Raw genomic sequence first — 21525 nt, 5'->3', positions numbered from 1 at the left:
GCACTCGACTCCATTCCTCACCTGTTCAGTTGCGTTGTGAATACACCAATAACCGTCGGGTACCCATTGATTTGGATAATGTCCGTGACAGACTGCAACACGTCAAAGTAGAAGAAGGAATCTCCGGGAACGGAGCAGTTTAATCGGGCTTTTAGGAACGACGTCCAATGTTTTTCCAGCACCCTCTGCGATCCTCCCACATCATTCTTACAAATTCTCGCCACACGAGAATAAACAGCCTGGGAAGAAATACAAACACACAATAAAGCACGCCCCACTGTATTAAAAATAAAGTCAATTTATTAAAAATTGATGCAGGCACCAACTGTAAACAATGCTATTTTCAGAGATCAGAGTTTTTCATGGGTATCTGCATAAGCATCACACACACACACACACTCAGATCCACCCGCCACATCTGGTCAATGGACAGAAAGTGCGTTAATTAACCATGAGTAACTAGTTTAATAATTTACAGTGGCAAATCTATGTGGGATTGCAAGTAACATGAACAGCATTAGTGCGACTAAAATATTTATTAGTCTGAGCCTTTAGAGAGCAGAGTAATTTCGAGAAATCCTTCTGCAAAATTGATTATTATGTCTGAAAATCTTGGATTTCCACTTATAGTGCAAATGTATAGGAACAGAGCATGCAAGGAAACGGAGCGCCAGTCACTATTAAGATGCTCACTCTCCCGAATGTTGATTCGTATTTCATCAGAAGGAAATATCTGTCGATTTATCACCTCCCACTCTTTCTAAATGTGCAATTCAGTTTAGTCATCATAATTATTCAAAAAACAAGGTTGCCATATGTTTATGGAGAGTGCAGATATAAATTTAGGATTCCGTTTGCTTAAGCAAAATTCATTAACATGCTTAATGCTTATTTGTGACTGTGCGGTTATACGCCTCAAAGAGTTACTCGCCTTTCCAAGGTTGTTGTGTTCAACAGCTATTTCTCTAAAGAAGAAATAGACATAATTTCCATATTCAACAGCATGTAGGAAGTGTGGCTCTGCAAAATATGAAGCACAAATTTAGACTTCTGTCATTTGCAGCTTTTCAATGAACTCTACCTTGCTCAAGCATTTAGACATTACCAACAATGTTGCTTTAATGTCAAGGAGCAACCATCTAGATTAGAGACAAGACATTGTGAATGTAGGAATCTTCAACAAAGCACAAAGTGCTGGAGGTACTCAGTGGTTCAGGCAGTATCTGTGGAGGAGATGGACAGACTTATGCCCCTGTCCCACTTAGGCAACCTGAACAGAAACCTCTGGAGACTTTGCGCCCCACCCAAGGTTTCCATGCGGTTCCCGGAGGTTTTTTGTCAGTCTCCCTACCTGCTTCCACTACCTGCAACCTCCGGCAACCACCTGCAACCTCCAGGAACCGCACGGAAACCTTGGGTGGGGCGCAAAGTCTCCAGAGGTTTCTGTTCAGGTTTTATAAGTGGGACAGGGGCATAAGGTTCTGATCAGAATCCTTATCCTTGGAGCAGAGGAGGTGACGAGGAAGCTGGAAAAGAGAGGTGGGGGCAGGACAAATCCTGGCAAGTGATAGGTGGATACAGGTGGGCAAGGTGATTGCAGATGGGTGGGTCAGGCTAGAGGTGAAAGGGGGGGAAAAATATGTCAGATAAGTAAAGAGGAGGGGGAGAAATGTAAAGCCCAGGGGAGGGATGGGTGAAAGAAGACTTGGGAGAGGGGGAAGAAGAGAGGATAAAAAGTAATGTGACATTCAGGGACAGGAGATGAGCGTACAGAGACGAAAGGAGCAGGGTGATGGGAGATGGGAGAGGGATGACACCCCAACCCCTCTTTTCCATTTGGGGAGGCGCTACTTGAAATTGGACAATTTAATATTCACACTTGGTTCATAAGCTACCCAACTCGGAATATGAGGTGCTGATCCTCCAGTTTGCTCATGGCTTCACTCTGGCAATGGATGAGGCTCAGGACCGTGAGGTCAGTATGGAAATGGGAAGGGGAGTTAAATTAGATTGCAACTGGGTAATCAGTTTATATTTGCTATGGTCTCGAACATATGTAGAATTATTACATTACCTTTGATCCATTTTGAGTCATATTTTATCGTTCGCAGAGCTGAGCCATCTCCCATGCTGCGATAGATGACTGCATCGCTGGCTAGGAAATCTGCAACTGTTGCCGAGTACAACTTGTTGTCTGGAATTTGATAAACGAGAAAGAATAGTGAATTCATTTTAAATTTACTGCAGAGTTTTCTTCATCTTGGCTATTCTAGTTTCTCTTGAGAATTCGTCACGAATAAAACTTTAGATCTTGATAATGTTACTGTAGGTACCAGCGTAATTACAATAAACCCTTGTTTCTACAAACCTCTTTATAACGGACTTCTGTTATAATGGACGGTCTTTTACGAACACAGGCTACTAGATAAACTGAGGAGCCTATTAAAATTGACATGGCATTGCAATTGACAAGGCATTGAAATTGACAAGGCAGTGCAATTGACAAGGCATTGCAATTGACAAGGCATTGAAATTGACAAGGCATTGAAATTGACAAGGCATTGCAATTGACAAGGCATTGAAATTGACAAGGCATTGCAATTGACAAGGCATTGAAATTGGATTGACAATTAACTTTGTTCAACAATATATCAGACAGCTTTTGGTATTTTTTAGCACTAACAAACATACATTTTTAGCTGTTATAAAAAGAACTTTGTATTTGAAAACAACTCGCTTTCACGGAGTGACTGCTAGGTAGTTGGAGCGAATCCCTTACTTGGTTATAGAGGACTATCAGCAATAACGGACACCATTCCCCTCCTGTATGGTCCTTTATAACAAGGGTTTACTGTATCTCTATGTTTACAAGGATTCCTAATCTGGGGATCTTCTGACATCCTGATGAGGTGAAGACCACCTCATCTGACCAAGTCTACGGGCAGCTCAATGATGGTTTCCCCACCACGTTCCACACTGAATAGAATTACCCAGCACATATCCGTATCCGTGTCACTGGTGCGGCACTCGCTGAACCATGTTACGTTGCGTTTCCAAACTTGTTTTGCAGCACCATACATCATCACTCATTTAGATTTATTGCTAACTAATATCTTACCAGCAAAGAGGGCAACGTTGGTTTGCTTGGCATCAAACGGGCATCGTGCCAAACCACTGACTTCTTCGCCATTATGATCCAACGTATCCAACTGCATAAAATGAAGATAAATTGTACCTCGGTGAGAGCATTGTTCAGTTCGACAGCTGGGAAGCAGAATCACTTTATGCAGCTATAATTCAATTACTATTGATGTATTCTAGTGTTGTGCTCTGCTCTGAGATTACCATTACCCTTTGCAAACTATTAGTATGGCAACAAATACAGAATCTTTGAAATGATTTATTAATATTTTTTTAATTCGGCTCGTTTCTCATCTCTTTCTGACCAGAACGATTTTTCAGAAAAGGGATTCAAGTGTGAAACTGTGGCCGATCCTTTCAGACTTTGCATAAATTTTGCAGTTGTGACATGCAAAAGGCTTCGTTTTTCTGCCTCTTTAATGGCAGAGTTACGTCACCCAGAGCTGCTCTGTGCATTTGGCCAGATCTTACTTAATTGCAGCATTAACATCTGTGTTTAGACTGATATTATTGAACACAGCCCACAGGCTTGCTGGAAACTAAACAAGAACATTTGGGTGTATTCAGTCAGAGGAGGAATTGATTATGCTGCAAAGATTACATTTTAAATGAAAAAAATCCCATCCTTACTTACCCGATAATATCTGCATACGGGGTTAAAAGCATTTGTTCCACAGACAAAAACAGTCTCATCAGTTTTGGGCACAAACACTTTGATGAAGTTATGGCATTCTTCCTAATGGAAATGAATACAAGAGAAAAAAAAAATGTAATTAGATAGATGCAACATCTCTGATTTAATCGAGTTAACAGATGAGGCCAGTTGTGCTTGGATGGATACTGCACCGTTCAGATAAATCAATGGTTGTCCCAGCTATGGAATACCAATACATTATACTCACTCATTCCATATACACATCAGCAAACTCTCTCACACATGCCAATATTTACTTTAATCAATAGCTCCACTTCACTTAATGCATTGTGTATGCCCATGCAGTAGAGATCCTGATCTCAGCTGTGCTTGATAAATCAATCCCTAGTTATTGGAGCATATTTGATTGTTTAGTTCCCAGATACAGCATGGAAATAGGACTTTGGTCCATCTAATCCCTGCCGACCATCGATCAGCCATTCCTAAGTGATAGGAGCAGAATGAGGCCATTCGTCCCATCATGGCTGATCGATCTTTCCCGCTCAACACCATTCTCCTGCCTTCTCCCCATAACCCTTGACATCCTTACTAATCAAGAATCTGTCAATTTCCGCCTTATAAATACCCTCTCAGGGCCTCCACAGCCGTTTGTGGCAATGAAATCCATGGATTCACCACCCTCTAAAGAAGATCCTCCTCATCTTGTTTCTAAAGCAATGTCCTTTTATTCAGAGGTTATGCCTTCGGGTTGTAGACTCTCCCACTAGTCCTCTCCACATCCACTCTATCCAGCCCTTCACTATTCGGTAAGTTTCAACGAGTTATCCGTTATCCCACTTCCACCACTATTCCCTACTCACTAGTGGGGCAATTTGCGGAGGCCAATTAACCGACAAACCCGCAACGTCTTTGGCCTGTGGGAGGAAACCGGAGCACCCAGTGGTAACCCGCGCGGTCACAGGGAGAACTGCAAACTCCACACAGACAGCACCCGTGGTCAGGATCGAACCGGGGTCTCCGACACGGTGAGGCAGCGGCACTACCACCTGCGCCACTCAACCGCGAGTGACACACACAAAGTCACAATACTTACTTTATGCTTGCCTTTCATGGCGCAGTTACTCCTGTCTTGCTGTCTTGACTTCCAGGTTAGTTTCTGTTGGGATGTGGAAACAGATAGTTGAATTTACTGCCGATCTATATTCCACAATCAGCCAAAAATCTAATAATTGCAACATTGGGTGGATCATAAAATGGATTTCATTTTAAATATTCTGATGTTACAACTTACAAGCACAAGTCAACCGGTGCCAATATAGAGGACTGCCAAGATGTAGAAGTATTTCAGTTGAATATAGACACAAAATGCTGGAGTAACTCAGTGGGTCAGGCAGCATCTCTGGCAAAAATGAATAGGTGATGTTTCGGGGTGAGACCCTTCTTCAGACTCTAACCTTCCTTGGTAATTAGTGCAGGCTCTAATCTGTTCTGTACCTTTTATCACCTCTAGTTTCCCCCTCTCTTGACTCTCAGTCTGAAGAAGGGTCTCAACCGAAACCTTACCCATTCCTTTTCTCCAGAGATGCTGCCTGACACTCAGCAGGTCAGGCAGCATCTCAGCAGTACCCAGGCCCGCTGCAGTTCCTTCCTACGCATTTCAGTTGAATATCGGTCGATTTATCAGCAACCGATTTAAATCCGTCGAAGTTACACTGGTGAAATGTTTTCCTTGTACAGTAAGCTGCGCTGGACTTGTGTTCAACTGGTGAGTATTTCACACGCTCAGCACAAACTATCACACACTCTGCCACACAGTCATGTCCTCGCGTGACCTCAGCTGCCTGCTTCAGGTGAATACTCATGTCAGATGGAGGACCCTGTTAAGGGCCTGCCCTACTTACACGACCTAATTCACGACCTCTGCCGAGTTTGCCCTCTCACCTTACACCTATGCTCTCTCATTCTTCATTCCCCTACCCTGGATAAAGACCCTGTGCATTCACTCTAGCTAGTCACCTTATGATTTTATAAACCTCTATACGATCATATCTCAGCGTCCTGTGCACCAAGGAATAAAGTTCAAGCCTGCCCAAGCCTATAGTTCAGGACCTCGAGTCCTGACAACATCCCCGTAAATCTACTCTGCACCTTTTCCAGCTTAAGGGCATCTTTCCCATAACAGAGTGACCAAAATTGAACACAATACTCCAAATGCAGCCTCACCAACATCTTGTGCATCTGTAATATAATGTCCCAACCAATGTGCCCTGAATGATGAAGGCCAGGGTGCCAAAAGCCTTCTTTTCTACCCTAACTTCTTGTTACCGAAGGAAAATAGAACAGATATATTTGGTGAAGGAGGATTTGGGAGGGGATGGTGTGGGTGGGGATAGTAATATTTAAACGGCAGAAGATCATGCATAAGAATAAAACAAAATAAATAGACGTACCTGGTTAGAAGTAATTTCACTTCTTGGGGGGTCGTTTAAGTTAATAACATAGACTTGGTCCCTATTTAAAAATAAAAGTTATGGAAGTAAATATAATGATCTGAGAGCTGGTGTTAAGACATTTCAGGCCTTTGATGAAGATTACTGCTGGACAATTTAAATATAATGTTTACATTTCTGATCTAACACAACCAGATGAAGTACAGAGACCAACATACCTGCCAGCAATGTAAAGCATGTTCTCAATTTTCAACATAAGCTGGTAATCCAGTCGATGGACAGATTCATTCGCCAAGAGTCGACCTCTAAATAATGGGTGTTGTCTCGAAACTGAAAAACACAATTGGGCTACATCATCAAAACAAAGCTGGGAAAATTCATTAGTCAAGAGTGTTTTATTGTCGTGTGGCCCGAAACGGAACAATGACATTCATATATATATACACACACATATATATGTATATATATGTACGTACACACATATATATATATATATACGCACACACATATATATACACACACACACATATATATATATGTATATACACATATATATATATATACACACATACATATATACATACACACACACACATATATACACACACACACACACATATATATATATATATACATATACACAAACATACACACACACACACACATGCATTAATGCATACACACACACACATACAGATAACCAACTGCATGGGGGAAGGCACTGCATTGTACTCAGATTGTACCTAAACAAAGCTATCAATATAACTGTTTTCTCGTTGATGGCTGCCAGACAAATAAATGTTGTGAAGAGTGAAGGGTGTGTTTAGGTCATATGTCCCAGATAGAACAATGAACTTCTTACTTGCAATACGTACTTACAGTGGCATGGTAAGTATTGTTTTGACTGCCCTCTTGCTCACATTTTGTCTCTCCACTTCTACTAATAAATATCTTTATATATTGGGATCCATTGACACATGTCGCCCATCCCCCCCCCCCCCCCCCCCCCCCCCCCCCCCCACCGCGCACACACATTAAATGTTGCAGGATGGGGAGAGTTGGGGTGATATCCACACCGCACTTGCCCGGCAGAAAGGGATCTATTTACCAATCAGAGGTAGAAATATAGAAAATAGGTGTAGGAGTAGGCCATTCGACCTTTCAATATGATCATTGCTGATCATCCAAGATCAGAAATTGCTTTCCCTTCCATGTTCCTTGATTCCATTAGCCCCAAAAGCTATACCCAACTCTCTCTTGAAAATGTGGGTAGATTTTGGTGTTACTTTCGGTTTAGGAACACAGATGGTCTCATCTATAATTTTCTTTGCATCTGACTAGCATGTGTCAAACTAATTTAAGTAGGTGTGAAAACAAACCCAGTGGCATGAACCGTGATGAAAGGCCATAGTGATCAGTGTCGTATATTGATTTGCTCTTCCACTCAAATGTTCTTGCAATGAAGCCCACACCACCAGCTTTGGTCGCTAATTTTCAAAGATTTATTTACAAGGGCGCCAGAACACTTTTGCTTTTCTGAAGAAGGCTCGCGACACGAAACATCACCCATTCCTTTTCCCAGGAGATGCTGCCTGTCCCACTGAGTAACTCTAGCATTCTGTGTCTCTCTTTGGTTTAAACCAGCATCTGCAGTTCCTTCCTGCAGCAGAGGTCAGGATTGAACCCGGGTCTCTGGAGCACAGGCAGCAGAACTAACTGCTGCACCACCCTGCTGCTCCATGGAACGTCCCTGTTTCCTCCTCACAGCAGGCGGGCTCGGTGGCGCAGCAGGTAGACCTGCTGCTTCACAGCGACAGAGACGCGTGTTCGATCCTGTCCTCGGGTGCAATCCGTGTGGAGTTTGCTCAAATCCGTTCTACGAGTATAGACATGATTGAATGAATGAATGACTGAATGAGAGCTTGTTCTAATTACGTTAATGGCTTCCAGCAACATGCACTGATAAATGGCACTCAATAAACCCAATAACACTATTTATGTTATATCTCCACTGTACAGAGTGAGGGGACCCTCAAGGCTGGGCATGAGTAGACCACCAGAGTCTTGTGTTGGGCTTAATTGATCTCCAGGTCCCTGTGGTACTCAGGGCTTTACTCCTGCCACTTGCCCACTCTCAAGGACATGCAATTCCCTTTGAGTGGATTTGAGAGACACCCCACTTTTACCTGCTGCCCTGATATCCTCCCCCAACCCCCACCCCCCCCCCCCCCCCCCCCCCAGTTGAATCAATGGCTTACAGCTACCTCTGGTCAAAACCCTTCACTGGTGCAGAACAGATCCAGAGATGTACAAGACCTCACAGGGAGTGATGATGGTCCCACTTTAGGTCTTTTCATTGGGTGTTTAACATTGACGTATTTCAGACTGAATCTTGGGTCAAGTTAATGATTATATTTTAAGTAAGTAAGTTTATTGGCCAAGTATTCACATACAAGGAATTTGCCTTGGTGCTCCGCCCACAAGTAACAACATGACATACAGTGACAGTTACAAATGACTCAGAAAACACTAAACATTAATAATAATTAAACATTACTGATAAAACTCCATTGATCAAGCATGTGAACCAACAAAATACCAACAATTAAATGGGGAACCTGCCCATGAATGAGAGTCAGCCCACTGATTTAGTTACCAAGGTTAGACACAAAATGCTGGAGTAACTCAGCGGGTCAGGCACTCCAGCACTTTGTGTCTACCTTCATCTGCAACCAACATCTGCAGTTCTTATCGACATGTTTGAAATATCAATTCAGTAAAGGAAAAAAAACAAACAAGAACTGATTGGCTTTACAAAATAATCAGGGAACTAATGTCAAGATAGTTCTACCTTCCTCAACTCCCCTCAAACCCCACTGGGAATGTCAGCAACGCTCCTATGCAGATCCCTCAATTTTATGCTTTTAAATCCAATATATTAATACAGAAAACCCCCTAATATTTCCACCGCAGTATATCCACTGCCCCTCTTGCAGTTGGTACGAAAATAACTCTCCAGCCATGCTTGACAGGAGGTAGAGAGGTCTGGGTGAGAAGGTCAACCTATTTTTGTAATGATGCCTGGTGTAGCTTCATGGCTCAGTACACAGCGTCTACGGAGATCTGGCCACATTTGAGTTGGGGTTTTGTGTGATGGATGGCGTGGCAAGGTTACCGTTATTGCTCAGTGCTGGTGGTGCAAAGATGTTTGGAGGACCTTGCTGCCCAGACGGGTAGTTGAAGTGGGTGCTACAGCAATATTTAAAATACACTTGGACAGGTACATGGATAGGAAAGGTTTAAAGCAATCTGGGCCAAATGAGACTAGCTTGGATGGGGTATCTTGGTTGTCCAGTGTAGACCTTGTTATGTTGCCACTACATGTACTTCAGGGAATGCCATTTTGACCTGGAAATGAGGAAGAATGAGGATAAATATCTAAAGCAAGTCACTTGTAATCCCTCTTGAGATCACACCGCCCCTTGTCAACAATTGGGCTGTTGGAGAAACACCCTGTCTGAGGTCATCCGTTCCCAGCCCTGATTTGGCCAGGTCTGTTCTTGCTTTCAGTCAACACCCTTCCTCCTCTACAATCAGCCTGAAGAAGGGTCCCAACCGAAAACATCAACTATCAATGGAGGACCCGGCGAGGGGGGACGGGTGTGAGGGTCGGAGTAGAGGGGGGGAGGGGACAACCTCACAAAAAGCTGAAGTAACTGAGCGGGGACAGGCAGCATCTCTGGAGAGAAGGAATGGATGACGTTTCGGGTCGAGACCCTTCTTCAATCTCTCATTAGGGATGGACGGGATACGAGAGATATAGACATTGATGTAGAGAGATAAAGAACAATGAATGATGGATATGCAAAAAAGTAACGACAATGAAGGAAACAGGCCATTGTTAGCTGTTTGTAGGGTGTAGGTTTGTAGACGAGAAGCTAGTGCCACTTCAGTGGGGGAGAGATAGAGATAGAGGGAATGCCGGGACTTCCTGAAGTTTATTGGAGCAAGGAGGTCGAACTGTAACCGCGGCTCCATAGCTGGCAAACCCACCACATATAACCGCAAGCAATAATTCTCAGAAAAGCTACAGGTGGATGGATGTAGCGACAGAAGGATGGAGGGTTGGGTGTGTATGCGTGCTTTGTCTGTGATTTTTATTTATTTGCTTATCTTTATTATTTTACCGTGGATGTTTCGTTAGCTTTAGAAATGTTTGAATGCTGCACTGACTGGCTGACATTTTAAATTTCGTTGTACATGGCCCATGTTACAATGACAATAAAGAAACTATTCTATTCTATTCTATTCTATTCTAGGTGGTCTCTGCAACAGAATAACTCAGCTAATGCAAGTGCATCCCAATGAATGGGCACAATTTGCTTTTAAGACAAAACTTTTAATTATTAAAGACAAGTTCCATTGATTAAGAGTCAGCGTGCAATTTAATTTTCTTTTATAAAACACATTAGGCTTCAGGGATTCTTTACCCCGTCTCCTTCCAATTTGTGCTGTCGTTATTCCACTGCCCTGAGGATGAGGCCAACTTTTGCTTTGCTGCCTGATTGAATAGTTTGTCTTATCAGGATGCGACTATACTACTGATTTTTTTAAAAACCTTTGTATTTGTTTCTTTAGGTTTAGAGTTACAGTGCGGGCACAGGCCCTTCGGCCCATCGAGTCCGCTAGTGATCTCCGCACATTAGCACTATCCTGCACACACTAGGGACAATTTAAAATTACACCAAGCCAATTTTAGTTTAGTTTAGAGATACTGTGTGGAAACTGGCCCTACAGCCCACCAAGTCCGCGCCGAACAGCGATACCCACCCACTAACACTTTCCTATGCATGCTAGGGACAATTTACAATTGTAACAGCCAATGAACCTACAAATCTGAATGTCTTGGGAAAGTGGGAGGAAACCAGAGATCCCAGTGAAAACCCACGCAGGTCACAGGGTGAAAGTACAAACTCCGTACAGATAAGCACCAGTAGTTATCAGTTAATTTTAGGTGTGCTTTTAGGGCTATAAGGAATCAAGGAATATGGGGGGGAAAAGCAGCAACTGATTTTAGATGATCAGCCATGATCATATTGAATGGCGGTGCTGGCTCGAAGGGCTGAATGGCCTACTCCTGCACCGATTTTTCCTAAGTCTTCTATGTTTCTAGTCAGGATCGAACCCGGGTTTCTGGCGCTGTAAGGCAGCAACTCTACCTCTTGCAGCTAACTGTAATGCAAGTTGGCTGCACTCATGCGGAAGGGATGAATGCTGATGCAAGAAACTGCAGACTTACAGTGGAACTCGATGGTGTTGATGGGCTTGTCATCTTCAGGGAAGCTGACGGCTGCTGCCGGATGTAGCGTCAGTAGGAAGGCAGCCACCACGAAGCAGCAATCATTCACGGACATCTTCACGCTTGTCACAAGAGAGTTCCTACGCAAAATGGAAACTACCTGCAGGATAAACAAGAAAAATTGATTTGCTTTATCAGTTAATTTTAGTTTAAGTTTTTATTGCCATGTGTACTGAGGCACCATTGCGGCATGCGTCCAGTCAGCGAAAAGACTAATCACCCTTTCCTTCTCTCCAGAGATGCTGCCTGGTCCGCTGAGTTACAGCAGCATTTTGTGTCTTAACGGCGAAAAGCCGATACATGTTTACAATCGAGCCATCCACAGTGTACAGGTGCAGAATAAAGGATCGAAACATAGAAAATAGGTGCAGGAGTAGGCCATTCGGCCCTTCGAGCCTGCACTGCCATTCAATATGATCATGGCTGATCATCCAACTCAGTATCCTGTACCTGCCTTCTCTCCATACCCCTTGATCCCCTTAGCCACAAGGGCCACATCTAACTCCCTCGTAAATATAGCCAATGAACTGGCCTCAACCACCTTCTGTGGCAGAGAATTCCACAGATTCACCACCCTCTGTGTAAAAAATGATTTTCTCATCTCGGTCCTAAATGACTTCCCTCTGATCCTTAAACTGTGACCCCTAGTTCTGGACATCCCCAACATCAGGAATAATCTTCCTGGTGACGGTTGTAACATTTAGTGCAAGATAAAGTCCAGTAAAGCCCAAGTAAAGACAGTTCAAATGTTTCCACTGAGATAGATGGGAAGTCAGGACCGCTCCCTAGTTGGTGAGAGGACGGTTCAGTTGCCCGATAACAGCGGAAATGATTAGTGAAAGCATATCAACACGGCGGCAAGCTCTCTGACGTGCCCCACTCCCTCTACAAGTCACCGAGGATGTCAGTAATACAACTCACAATTATGTACTTTTACATTTTGAGAGGCATTGACAGTCAGAACCCCTTCTTTCAGGATGTTAATGTCAAAGAGGCAAGGGATTAGCTTTAAGGTGGGTGGTGGGTACCTGGAACACACTGCCATGGGTGGTGGAGGAAGCAGATACAAATGGTGGCATCGAAGCAATGTAGACATGCTCATGGATTGGCAAGGAATGGAGGGATATGGATTATATGCAGGGTGAGAAGATTAGTTCAACTCGGCATCATGTTCGGCAGGGACTTTATGGGCTGAAGGGTCTGTCCTAGTAGTGATCTATGATCTGTATTATTTGAGAAACAGCTGGAATGATATTTGATGAAGCAGCCACATGATCCCATGCGATTATGAAGTCCAAAAGACGCCCATTGGGGTTTTGTACCATGTCCCAACCTTTTGCTTGTGATGGTTTATCTTGGGTTAGTGATAGACCCTATAGAATGGCTGCCATGGTTCTTAACGTTAGGGCGGCATGGTGATGCAGCGGTAGAGTTGCTGCCTTACAGCACTTGCAGTGCCGAGACCCGGGTTCTCCCCGTGACCGCGTGGGCTTTGTCCGAGGTCTTCGGTTTCCTCCCACACTCCAAAGACGTACAGGCATGTAAGTTAATTGGCTTAGCTTACGTGTAAATTGGCCCTAGTGTGTGTGTAGGCTAGTGTTAATGTGCAGGGATCGCTGGTCGGTGCAGACTCAGCGGGCTGAAGGGCCTGTTTCCGTGCTGTATCTCTAAATGAACCTAAACTAAACGCAACAACAGCAAGTAGATTTCAAGCATTTAATTGGCTCTGGAGGACACTGGAATGTCATGCTGGGACAAGTTCTATAAAATGCAAGCAGTGCCTATGCTATTTACCAGTGGGGTTTTTTTAAAGAATTTAGCGATACAGCAAGGAAACAGGCGCTCTGGCCCACTGAGTCCACGCCGACCAGCGATCACCACGTGGGCTAGCACAACCCTACACACTAGGGATAATCTGCAATCTACACAAGCCAATTAACCTACAAACTTGTACGTCTTTGGATTGTGGGAGGAAACCGGAGCACCCGGGGAAAACCCACACAGTCACAGAGAGAACGTGCAAACTCCGTACAGACAGCACCCGAGGTCAGGAGCGAACTTGGATCTTTGGCGCTGTGAGGCAGCAACTCTACTGCTGCGAACACTGTGTGCAGCAGTCACCTTCCACTTAACCTTGCCTGGTGCCAAAACAAACGCACCGTGCGCAGAAGAACCGCACTGCTTGCTTTGTGCAAATTCCTAATCTTTGGACACGTCTTAACAGGAAATAAATTTGCTTCAATCGATAAATATTTTTAATAGCTTAATTTGCCCAAATTTAAAGAGCTTTGTATTTGTATCAATTCAGAAACTAAACCGCGCGAGGAAGCACATCTGCATCCTGCAAAATCAACATTACAACAGTGAACAATTCCCCCACGCCCCTGCCTCAAGTATAATTGCTGCCAGACCCAAACCTCTGTGGCACATCTGGAGTTAACCAGCCAACACTTGTAAACATAGAAGAATCATTCATTCCAGATTTGCAACCGATTAGATAAATGTTGTCCACTGGACACGGTTTATCATTGCCATAACCCCACAATGGAGTCAACTTTGTCCCAAACATGTTTTCCGTGTGACTGAGTTCATCTTTTATTGCGCTCCTTGCACCAGGGTAAAGCCATTGTCCCCCAACACGTTAGGGGCAGTATTTTGCACATCATCGTCAACTCTAAGTGTGTAGGAAGGAACTGACGATGCTGGTTTACACTGAACGTGGACACAAAATGCTGGAGTAATTCAGCGTGGCCAGGCAGCATCTCTGGAGAAGAGGAACAGGTGAGGTTTCGGGTTGAGGCCCTCCTTCAGACTGAGAGTCAGGGGAGAGCGAAACTAGAGGTAATAAAAGGCACAGAGCTGGCACCGATGACCAAGAAAAGGTGGAGCCCACAATGGTGCATTGTTGGCTGTGGAAGAGGTGATAACGAAGGGATACGAACAGTGAAACTAACAGGATGACCTCAGTGGTGGAGGGACAGAGAGAGAAAAGGAATGCAATAATTATTTGAAATTAGAGAAATTAATATTCATATTTGCTTTGGCAGCTTGCAACCCAGTTATATGAATACTGATTTAGTCTGCATTTCCCCCGTCTCCGTCCCATTGGTTATTGGTGCTGGGTCTATGCCTTTTCCCACCTCTAGTTTCCAACTCTCCTGACTCTGTCTGACGTTGGGTCTCGGCCCGAAACGTCACATATCCATTTTCTCCAGAGGTGTTGCCTGACCTGCTGAGTTACTCCAGCATTTTATGTCTATCATCAATTCTAAAGCTGCCTCTACCGTCCCAGTGAGAAACAAAACATGGAGCAACTGTAGCTGTCCTGCTCTAGCAACAACAATATGCTGGTGGAACTCAGCGGGTCAGGCAGCACCAGTGGACAATAGACGGAGTAGGCCATTCGGCCCTTCGAGCCACCACTGCCATTCAATGTGATCATGGCTGATCATCCACAATCAGTACCCCGTTCCTGCCTTCTCCCCATATCCCCTGACTACGCTATCTTTAAGAGCTCTATCTAACTCTCTCTTGAAAGCATCCAGAGAACCAGCCTCCACCGCCCTCTGAGGCAGAGAATTCCACAGACTCACAACTCTCTGTGTGAAAAGGTATTTCCTCATCTCCGTTCTAAATGGCTTACCCCTTATTCTTAAAATGTGGCCCCTGGTTCTGGACTCCCCCAACATCGGGAGCATGTTTCCAGCCTCTAGCGTGTCCAAACCTTTAATAATCTTATATGTTTCAATAAGATACCCCCTCGTCCTTCTAAACTCCAAAGGATTCAAGCCCAGAGCTCCATTGGCAGACGACGTTTCGGGTCGGGACCCTTCTTTAGACTGTACTGACGTGCACTGCCCCTCCTGCTAGTTGTCACTGATTACACCAGCAGGGAGATGCTTCATTTCCACTGACTGATATCATTGAGCAGTGACATCCCAACCAAAAACCACCACAATGATGCAGGAAAATTGACTCCAATTGGTTTAAACAGAATGTCAACAATAGTGTCTCAAATAAAATGAGACACAGATGTAGAACATTGTCTCATTACATTTTTATCACCAAATGTTGATATCTCTTTACAATGGTTCTCTGTAGAAAATAATCAAGAGTAGTTTACTTGTCATACATAGTCATAGATCACGGAAACAGGCCGTTCAGCCCAACCTGCCCGTGCTGGTCAAGTTGCCCCAGCCAAACTAGTCCTATTTGCCCGAGTTTCGTGCATGCCCCTCAAAACATTTACTATCCGTACACTTGTCGACTGAGTTGTTCTGGCCTTTTCTCGTCTCGAGTTTCCCTTTCCCACCTCTATCTTTCAGTCTGCCTGACCTGCTGAGTTACTTTTGTATCTATCTTCAGGATAAACCAACCGGCCAACTGTCTGACCTTCGGACCTTCGCTTACCCCCGACACCATGGCTGATCATCGGTTCATGAGTTGGATGGGGTGCCGGATTTTGCGAGCGATGTCGCGCGCAATGTCCGGCGCCCGGGCCAAAATTCCTCAGCTGGCCCCGCCGGCTGGGCTTTGTGTGCAGTCCAGCACCCAGTGCCAACTCACCATTCACCCAGCCACGGCCGAGTCGGTCAACGAATTGCCGTGGGGAATTTGTCCCTTATTTTGACCTATTGTCTCATATTTGGGAGTGAGAAAGTTGGCAATCCCAAGTCATGACAACATCTTCATAAATCTTCTCTGCCATCTTTCCAGTTCCTTTCGCTGGGTGAGCAGAATTGTACACAATGTTCTAAGTGCAGCCTCATGAATGCCTTGTACAACTGCAACATAACATACCAACTTCTATCGAGACAAAATGCTGGAGTAACTCCACGACTCCGGCAGTATTTCTAGAGAAAAGGAATAGGTGACGTTTTGGCTCAAGAACCTTCTTCAGATTCACTTACTGATGAAGACCAGCATGCAGCAAAACACCGCCTTGCACCCGTATCTACCCGCAACACCACTTTTCAATGAACAATGTACTGAAATGAACCTGAGCAATGAAATTCTTACTCACCGAGATTTACAAGCAGATTAAATGCAACAACTGAATATATATAGATATACAATAAACTATCAGTTATTCCAAGTAAACGACCATGTCAGTGTCAAATCCAAAGTACCTTGTGCAATCGTGGTGGTCAAAGTCCTTTGTGGGTAATGGTTAGGGTTGTACAAGGTGTTTCAAGAGCTTGATGGTTGATGGCAAGTTTGGGCTCACTACTGCTGGTGAAAGTATACTTTGTCATTGAACATTCTGCACCCAATCTTGATGATCATGTACATCTCTACTGTAATTGTAAATGTTAATTTGTTGTCAGTGGGATGATCTAGGGTTTCATGCCAGGTGTCTGGTTTAGACAATTTCACCATGTGCCATTTGATAATTATGTTCTTTGTTAGGGAGACACAGTGGCAGTGTTGCTGCCTTACAGCGCTTGCAGTGCCAGAGACCCGGGTTCAATCCAGACTACGGGTGCTAGCCTTTACATTCTCCCCATGACTGTGTGGATTTTTTCTCCGAGATCTTCAGTTTCCTCCCACACTCCAAAGACGTACAGGTTTGTAGGTTAATTGGCTTGGGTTTGTATACTTGGTATAAGTGTAAGTTGTCCTTAGTATGTGCAGGCTAGTGTTAAAGTGCAGGGATCGCTGGTTGACACGGACTTGGTGGGCCGAAGGGCCTGTTTCCACACTGTATCTCTAAACTAAACTGGAACTACCTAAACACGACACAAAGTCTGGAGGAAGTCAGCTGGTCAGGCATCATCTGTGGAGGGAATGGACAGACGATGTTTTGGGTTGGGACCCCTCTTCAGGCTGTGTTTTGCTCAAGATTCCAGCAAGATTCCACTTTCTAGAGTCCGGCTTCTTTAAACCCTGATGTCTATTCCACAGATTCTGCTCTGGTCTGTGCTAGTAAAGGCCTTCAGTGACTGCAAGGACGTTTTCGCTCATCGTACGCTTGGCAACAACAATTGAAAAGGAAAAACAAAACACAGTTTGGAGATCATCTTTCAAAAGATCATCCAAGCGTGTAACAGGCTAATCTTCCCATTTTTGATCAATGTCGAAACAAAATCTGTTCCATTAGCAACATGTTGAAAACAGAACATGTTAATAATAATAATAATAACAATAACAATAATAATAATGAAAGGGTGCCTCGGGGCTCGCTTCTATTCCAGAAATTGAAACGAGAAGAAAGGGCAATGATCAGTAACACAGCACTCGGAGCTCCTGAGTCTGGCCATCGCTGATAAAGAGCTTGAAAGCCTAGTGATGTTAATTGATGCAAACACACAGAGGTAATTACAACAGCTTTCCTTAACCTTCAAAACTTTCAAGGTTATGGATACTTTATTTCTGGGTGCTTCTCGTCATCAGTTTATCCTGCGCGCACACAAACACGCACACGTACACGTACACGCACACACACACACGTACACGCACACACACACACACATGCACACACGCACCACACACACACGTACACGCACACACACACACATATACACGTACACACACACACACCCACATACGCACACACACACACACGTACACGCACACACGTACACACATGTACACGCACCCACACACACACACGCACATACACACACATACACACGCGCACACACACGCGCACATGCACACACACATACACACACACACGTACACGTGCACACACACGCGCACACACACACACACGCACACACACACACACACAGGCAACAACAAACTGGAAACTAATTGCATTGCTTCCTCAGTCACGTAGACCCCAAGTAGACACTGCTTATCGAATCAAATTACCTGCGTAATATCAAAATATATGTATTATTAATAAGTGGTTTGGAGATGGCTCTTAACATTTTTTGAGACTGTCCCGCAAGGGTGATCATTTTTACAATGTGCTGTGATTACAATGAGTTGGAGAGAATAATGAGGAAAAACCAATGCAACTCCAGCCTAACAAACCTGGCTAATTGGTGCTCAGGCTGCCACTCTCATTGCCACACTTTGATGTGTAGTACTATTTAATTGTGTAAACTTGAAGTTTGATTATGAAGTTGGAATTAAAATGCAAGCAAGTCACGATGAATATTCAAACCGTCAGGGCCGCCTCAACTCATTGGTTTCACTCATCAGCTTTTTGGTTTAGATTAGAGATACAGCATGGAAACAGGCCCTTTGGCCCACGCTGATCATGGCTCTGTCCTACACACCGGGGAACAATATGCTTTCAAATCTGTACGTCTTTGGAACGCAGGACGAAACTGGAGCACTTGGGGAAATCCCACATGGCGGTCATGGAGAGAACGTGCAAACTCTGTACAGACAGCGCCCGTTGTCAGGATCGAACCCGGTACTCTGGCGCTGTCAGGCAGCGACTCTACCGCAGCGCCACCGTGCTCAAGCGTGCCATTCCACCAAAACCTATAACAGCCAGATTAAACAGAGAGTGTGGACCATTTACAGCAAGCTGTTTGAATGGTGAAAGATGTACAAATTCACCTCAAGACCCGTCTGTATAGATTCAGATCACACTGAATGTAAAATGTAAAACTGAGTTTACACTTGAGTGGCTTGACCATGGCACCATTCGGCATTACATTGTCAACAAATTCCATTTGCTTTTGCACGAGCATGGGGTAAAATGCTGATCCAAACCTAATCAACAAACTTACCCAGTTATTGTCCCTGATCTATAACTCCAGCTCAGTTTTAGGGTGTGATACAGAACATAAAAAGTGGTGCAGGGAAATAAATAATACCAGCGGAACCAGCTCGGGTAGATTGAAGCCAAAAGCTCTTTGGACAGGCTAAATGTCCTTAGTATTTACCCTGCTGAATAACTGTATCCATCTCCCACAACGACGAGATGTGTTGTAGTTCAACTTAAGTTAGTTTAGAGATACAGCGCGGAATTCGGCCCACCAGGTCCGCATCGACCAGCGATCCCCACACATTAACACTATCCTACACACACACACACACACACGAGGGACAATTTGCATTTAAACCGAGCCAATTAACCTACAGATGTGTACGTCTTAGTGTGGGAGGAAACTGGACCACCCAGAGAAAACCCTCGCGGTCATGGGGAGAACATACCAACTTCGTACTGACAAGCACCCGTAGTCAGGATCGAACCCGCTTCTCTGGGGCTGTAAGGCAGCAACTCTACCCGACAATATTTGCCACCCGCCAATATTTCTGTTCCATCTGGAAATAGCAGACTTGATGGGCCAAATTCGGCTCCAATGTCTTATAAATATAAGGTACACAAAAGTGCTGGAGATACTCAGCGGGTGCAGCAGCATCTATGGAGCGAAGGAAATAGGCAACATTTTGGGCCGAAACACTTCTTATAAAATGTGATAACGTATAAACAAAGTGAACATTTACATTTTAAATAAAACTGGCCTGAAAATCCTAATTTAGGAAGATTTCAGTTGCAATAACTTTTTCAACCATCTTATTACCTGTTGCAACAGTGTAGCCCAGAAGGAAAACCAAATAAACCTGTTTCAGAGCATTTAGTGTTGAATAATGATATTCAGCAGTGTTACAGTATGTGATTAAACGCCAGGGCCACTGTTCCTTCTGCTCTGTGACTTGAAGTTATGCTGCACTAACATTTTAATGATTTTGTTTCTAGGCTATACTCTCAACAAGTGAGGTCCTGAATAGAATTTTAAGCTTTGAAGATTAATGTGATTGAGGTTTCTCTGTGTCTGGATGGATAATGTCTGATAATGCAGCAGTCTTTGCACTGAATGCACGCACATAAGGGAGTTGCCTTCAGAAAGGGTTTACAGACAAGCTTGGCACATAATCCCTTCACCCAGTATGTACTTGTTCAAAACCACCACAGAACGACAGAGCTCAAACCTAACCTGGAACTAAAGTTTATAGAATCACAGCCAGAACATGAAATGAAGATCTTTTTCAAAACAGCAATTATCGTAAAATCTTGCATTCTTAAGGCTGGGGTACAATTTAAGTGACTTAATCAATCAAACTATCTTGACATCTCAGGGCTCGCTGTGTTTCAGATTAGGTGGGCACGCTTTAACAAATCGCATTAGTAGGGTGCATTCACCATGCTGATTTACTGAAGTATTTTGTGCACCGTTCAGCAGCAATGTTACCAGTTAGTTGCAGGGAAGTGCCGCCCAGTCCACTGATTCTGTTAAATTCATTCGAGACCAAAGGTACAATGTATTTCATAGAAAACATAGAAAATAGGTGCAAGAGTAGGCCATTCGGCCCTTCGAGCCTGCACCACCATTCAATATGATCATGGCTGATCATCCAACTCAGTATCCTGTACCTGCCTTCTCTCCATACCCCCTGATCCCTTTAGCCACATCTAACTCCCTCGTAAATATAGCCAATGAACTGGCCTCAACTACCTTCTGTGGCAGAGAATTCCAGAGATTCACCACTCTCTGTGTAAAAAATGTTTTTCTCATCTCGGTCCTAAAAGATTTCCCCTTTATCCTTAAGCTGTGACCCCTTGTTCTGGACTTCCCCAGTATTTTGTAAGTTTCTATAAGACCCCCCCCCCTCAATCTTCTAAATTCTAGCGAGTTTCACGGGTGCTTTGATGATTTGGATTTCTGACTGTCGTCTGTATCTTATTATTTATTTATTTCACACACACACGCAAATGGGCGGCACGGCGGCGCAGCGGTAAAGTTGCCGCCTTACAGCACCAGAGACCCGGGTTCGATCCTGACCACGGGTGCCGTCTGCACGGAGTTTGCACGTTCTCCCCGTGACCTGCGAGGGTTTTCTCCAGGAGCTCCGATTCCCTCCCGCACTCCGAAAACGTTCAGGCCTGTCGTCTAATTGGCTTGGTAAACTTGTAGATTGTCCCTGGTGTGTGTCCGATAGTGTTAGTGTGCGGG

At 44.2% G+C, this 21525-nt stretch overlaps 1 protein-coding gene across 7 annotated transcripts in view; it reads right to left on the bottom strand.

The window, feature by feature from the left end:
- The window catches only part of sema6dl (sema domain, transmembrane domain (TM), and cytoplasmic domain, (semaphorin) 6D, like), a 270119-nt gene that overhangs the window by 26301 nt on the left and 222293 nt on the right, over nucleotides 1-21525 (bottom strand). For all 7 annotated transcript variants that reach the window (XM_055661130.1, XM_055661131.1, XM_055661132.1 and 4 more), the window contains 9 exons: nucleotides 11546-11705; nucleotides 6465-6576; nucleotides 6247-6307; nucleotides 4890-4952; nucleotides 3776-3877; nucleotides 3119-3209; nucleotides 2075-2194; nucleotides 932-1020; nucleotides 22-239 (listed from right to left, as the gene is read on the bottom strand). In XM_055661130.1, coding sequence (XP_055517105.1) covers nucleotides 22-239; nucleotides 932-1020; nucleotides 2075-2194; nucleotides 3119-3209; nucleotides 3776-3877; nucleotides 4890-4952; nucleotides 6247-6307; nucleotides 6465-6576; nucleotides 11546-11660 — 971 coding nt within the window. In that variant the 5' untranslated portion in view covers nucleotides 11661-11705. The remainder of the gene's footprint in view (nucleotides 1-21; nucleotides 240-931; nucleotides 1021-2074; nucleotides 2195-3118; nucleotides 3210-3775; nucleotides 3878-4889; nucleotides 4953-6246; nucleotides 6308-6464; nucleotides 6577-11545; nucleotides 11706-21525) is intronic.

This window comes from Leucoraja erinacea, chromosome 33 (assembly GCF_028641065.1).
Source record: "Leucoraja erinacea ecotype New England chromosome 33, Leri_hhj_1, whole genome shotgun sequence".
In the NCBI taxonomy this organism is placed as follows: Eukaryota; Metazoa; Chordata; class Chondrichthyes; order Rajiformes; family Rajidae; genus Leucoraja; species Leucoraja erinaceus.
The sequence above is the reverse complement of the archived record's forward strand: the minus strand, read 5'-3'. Positions and strand labels throughout refer to the sequence as shown.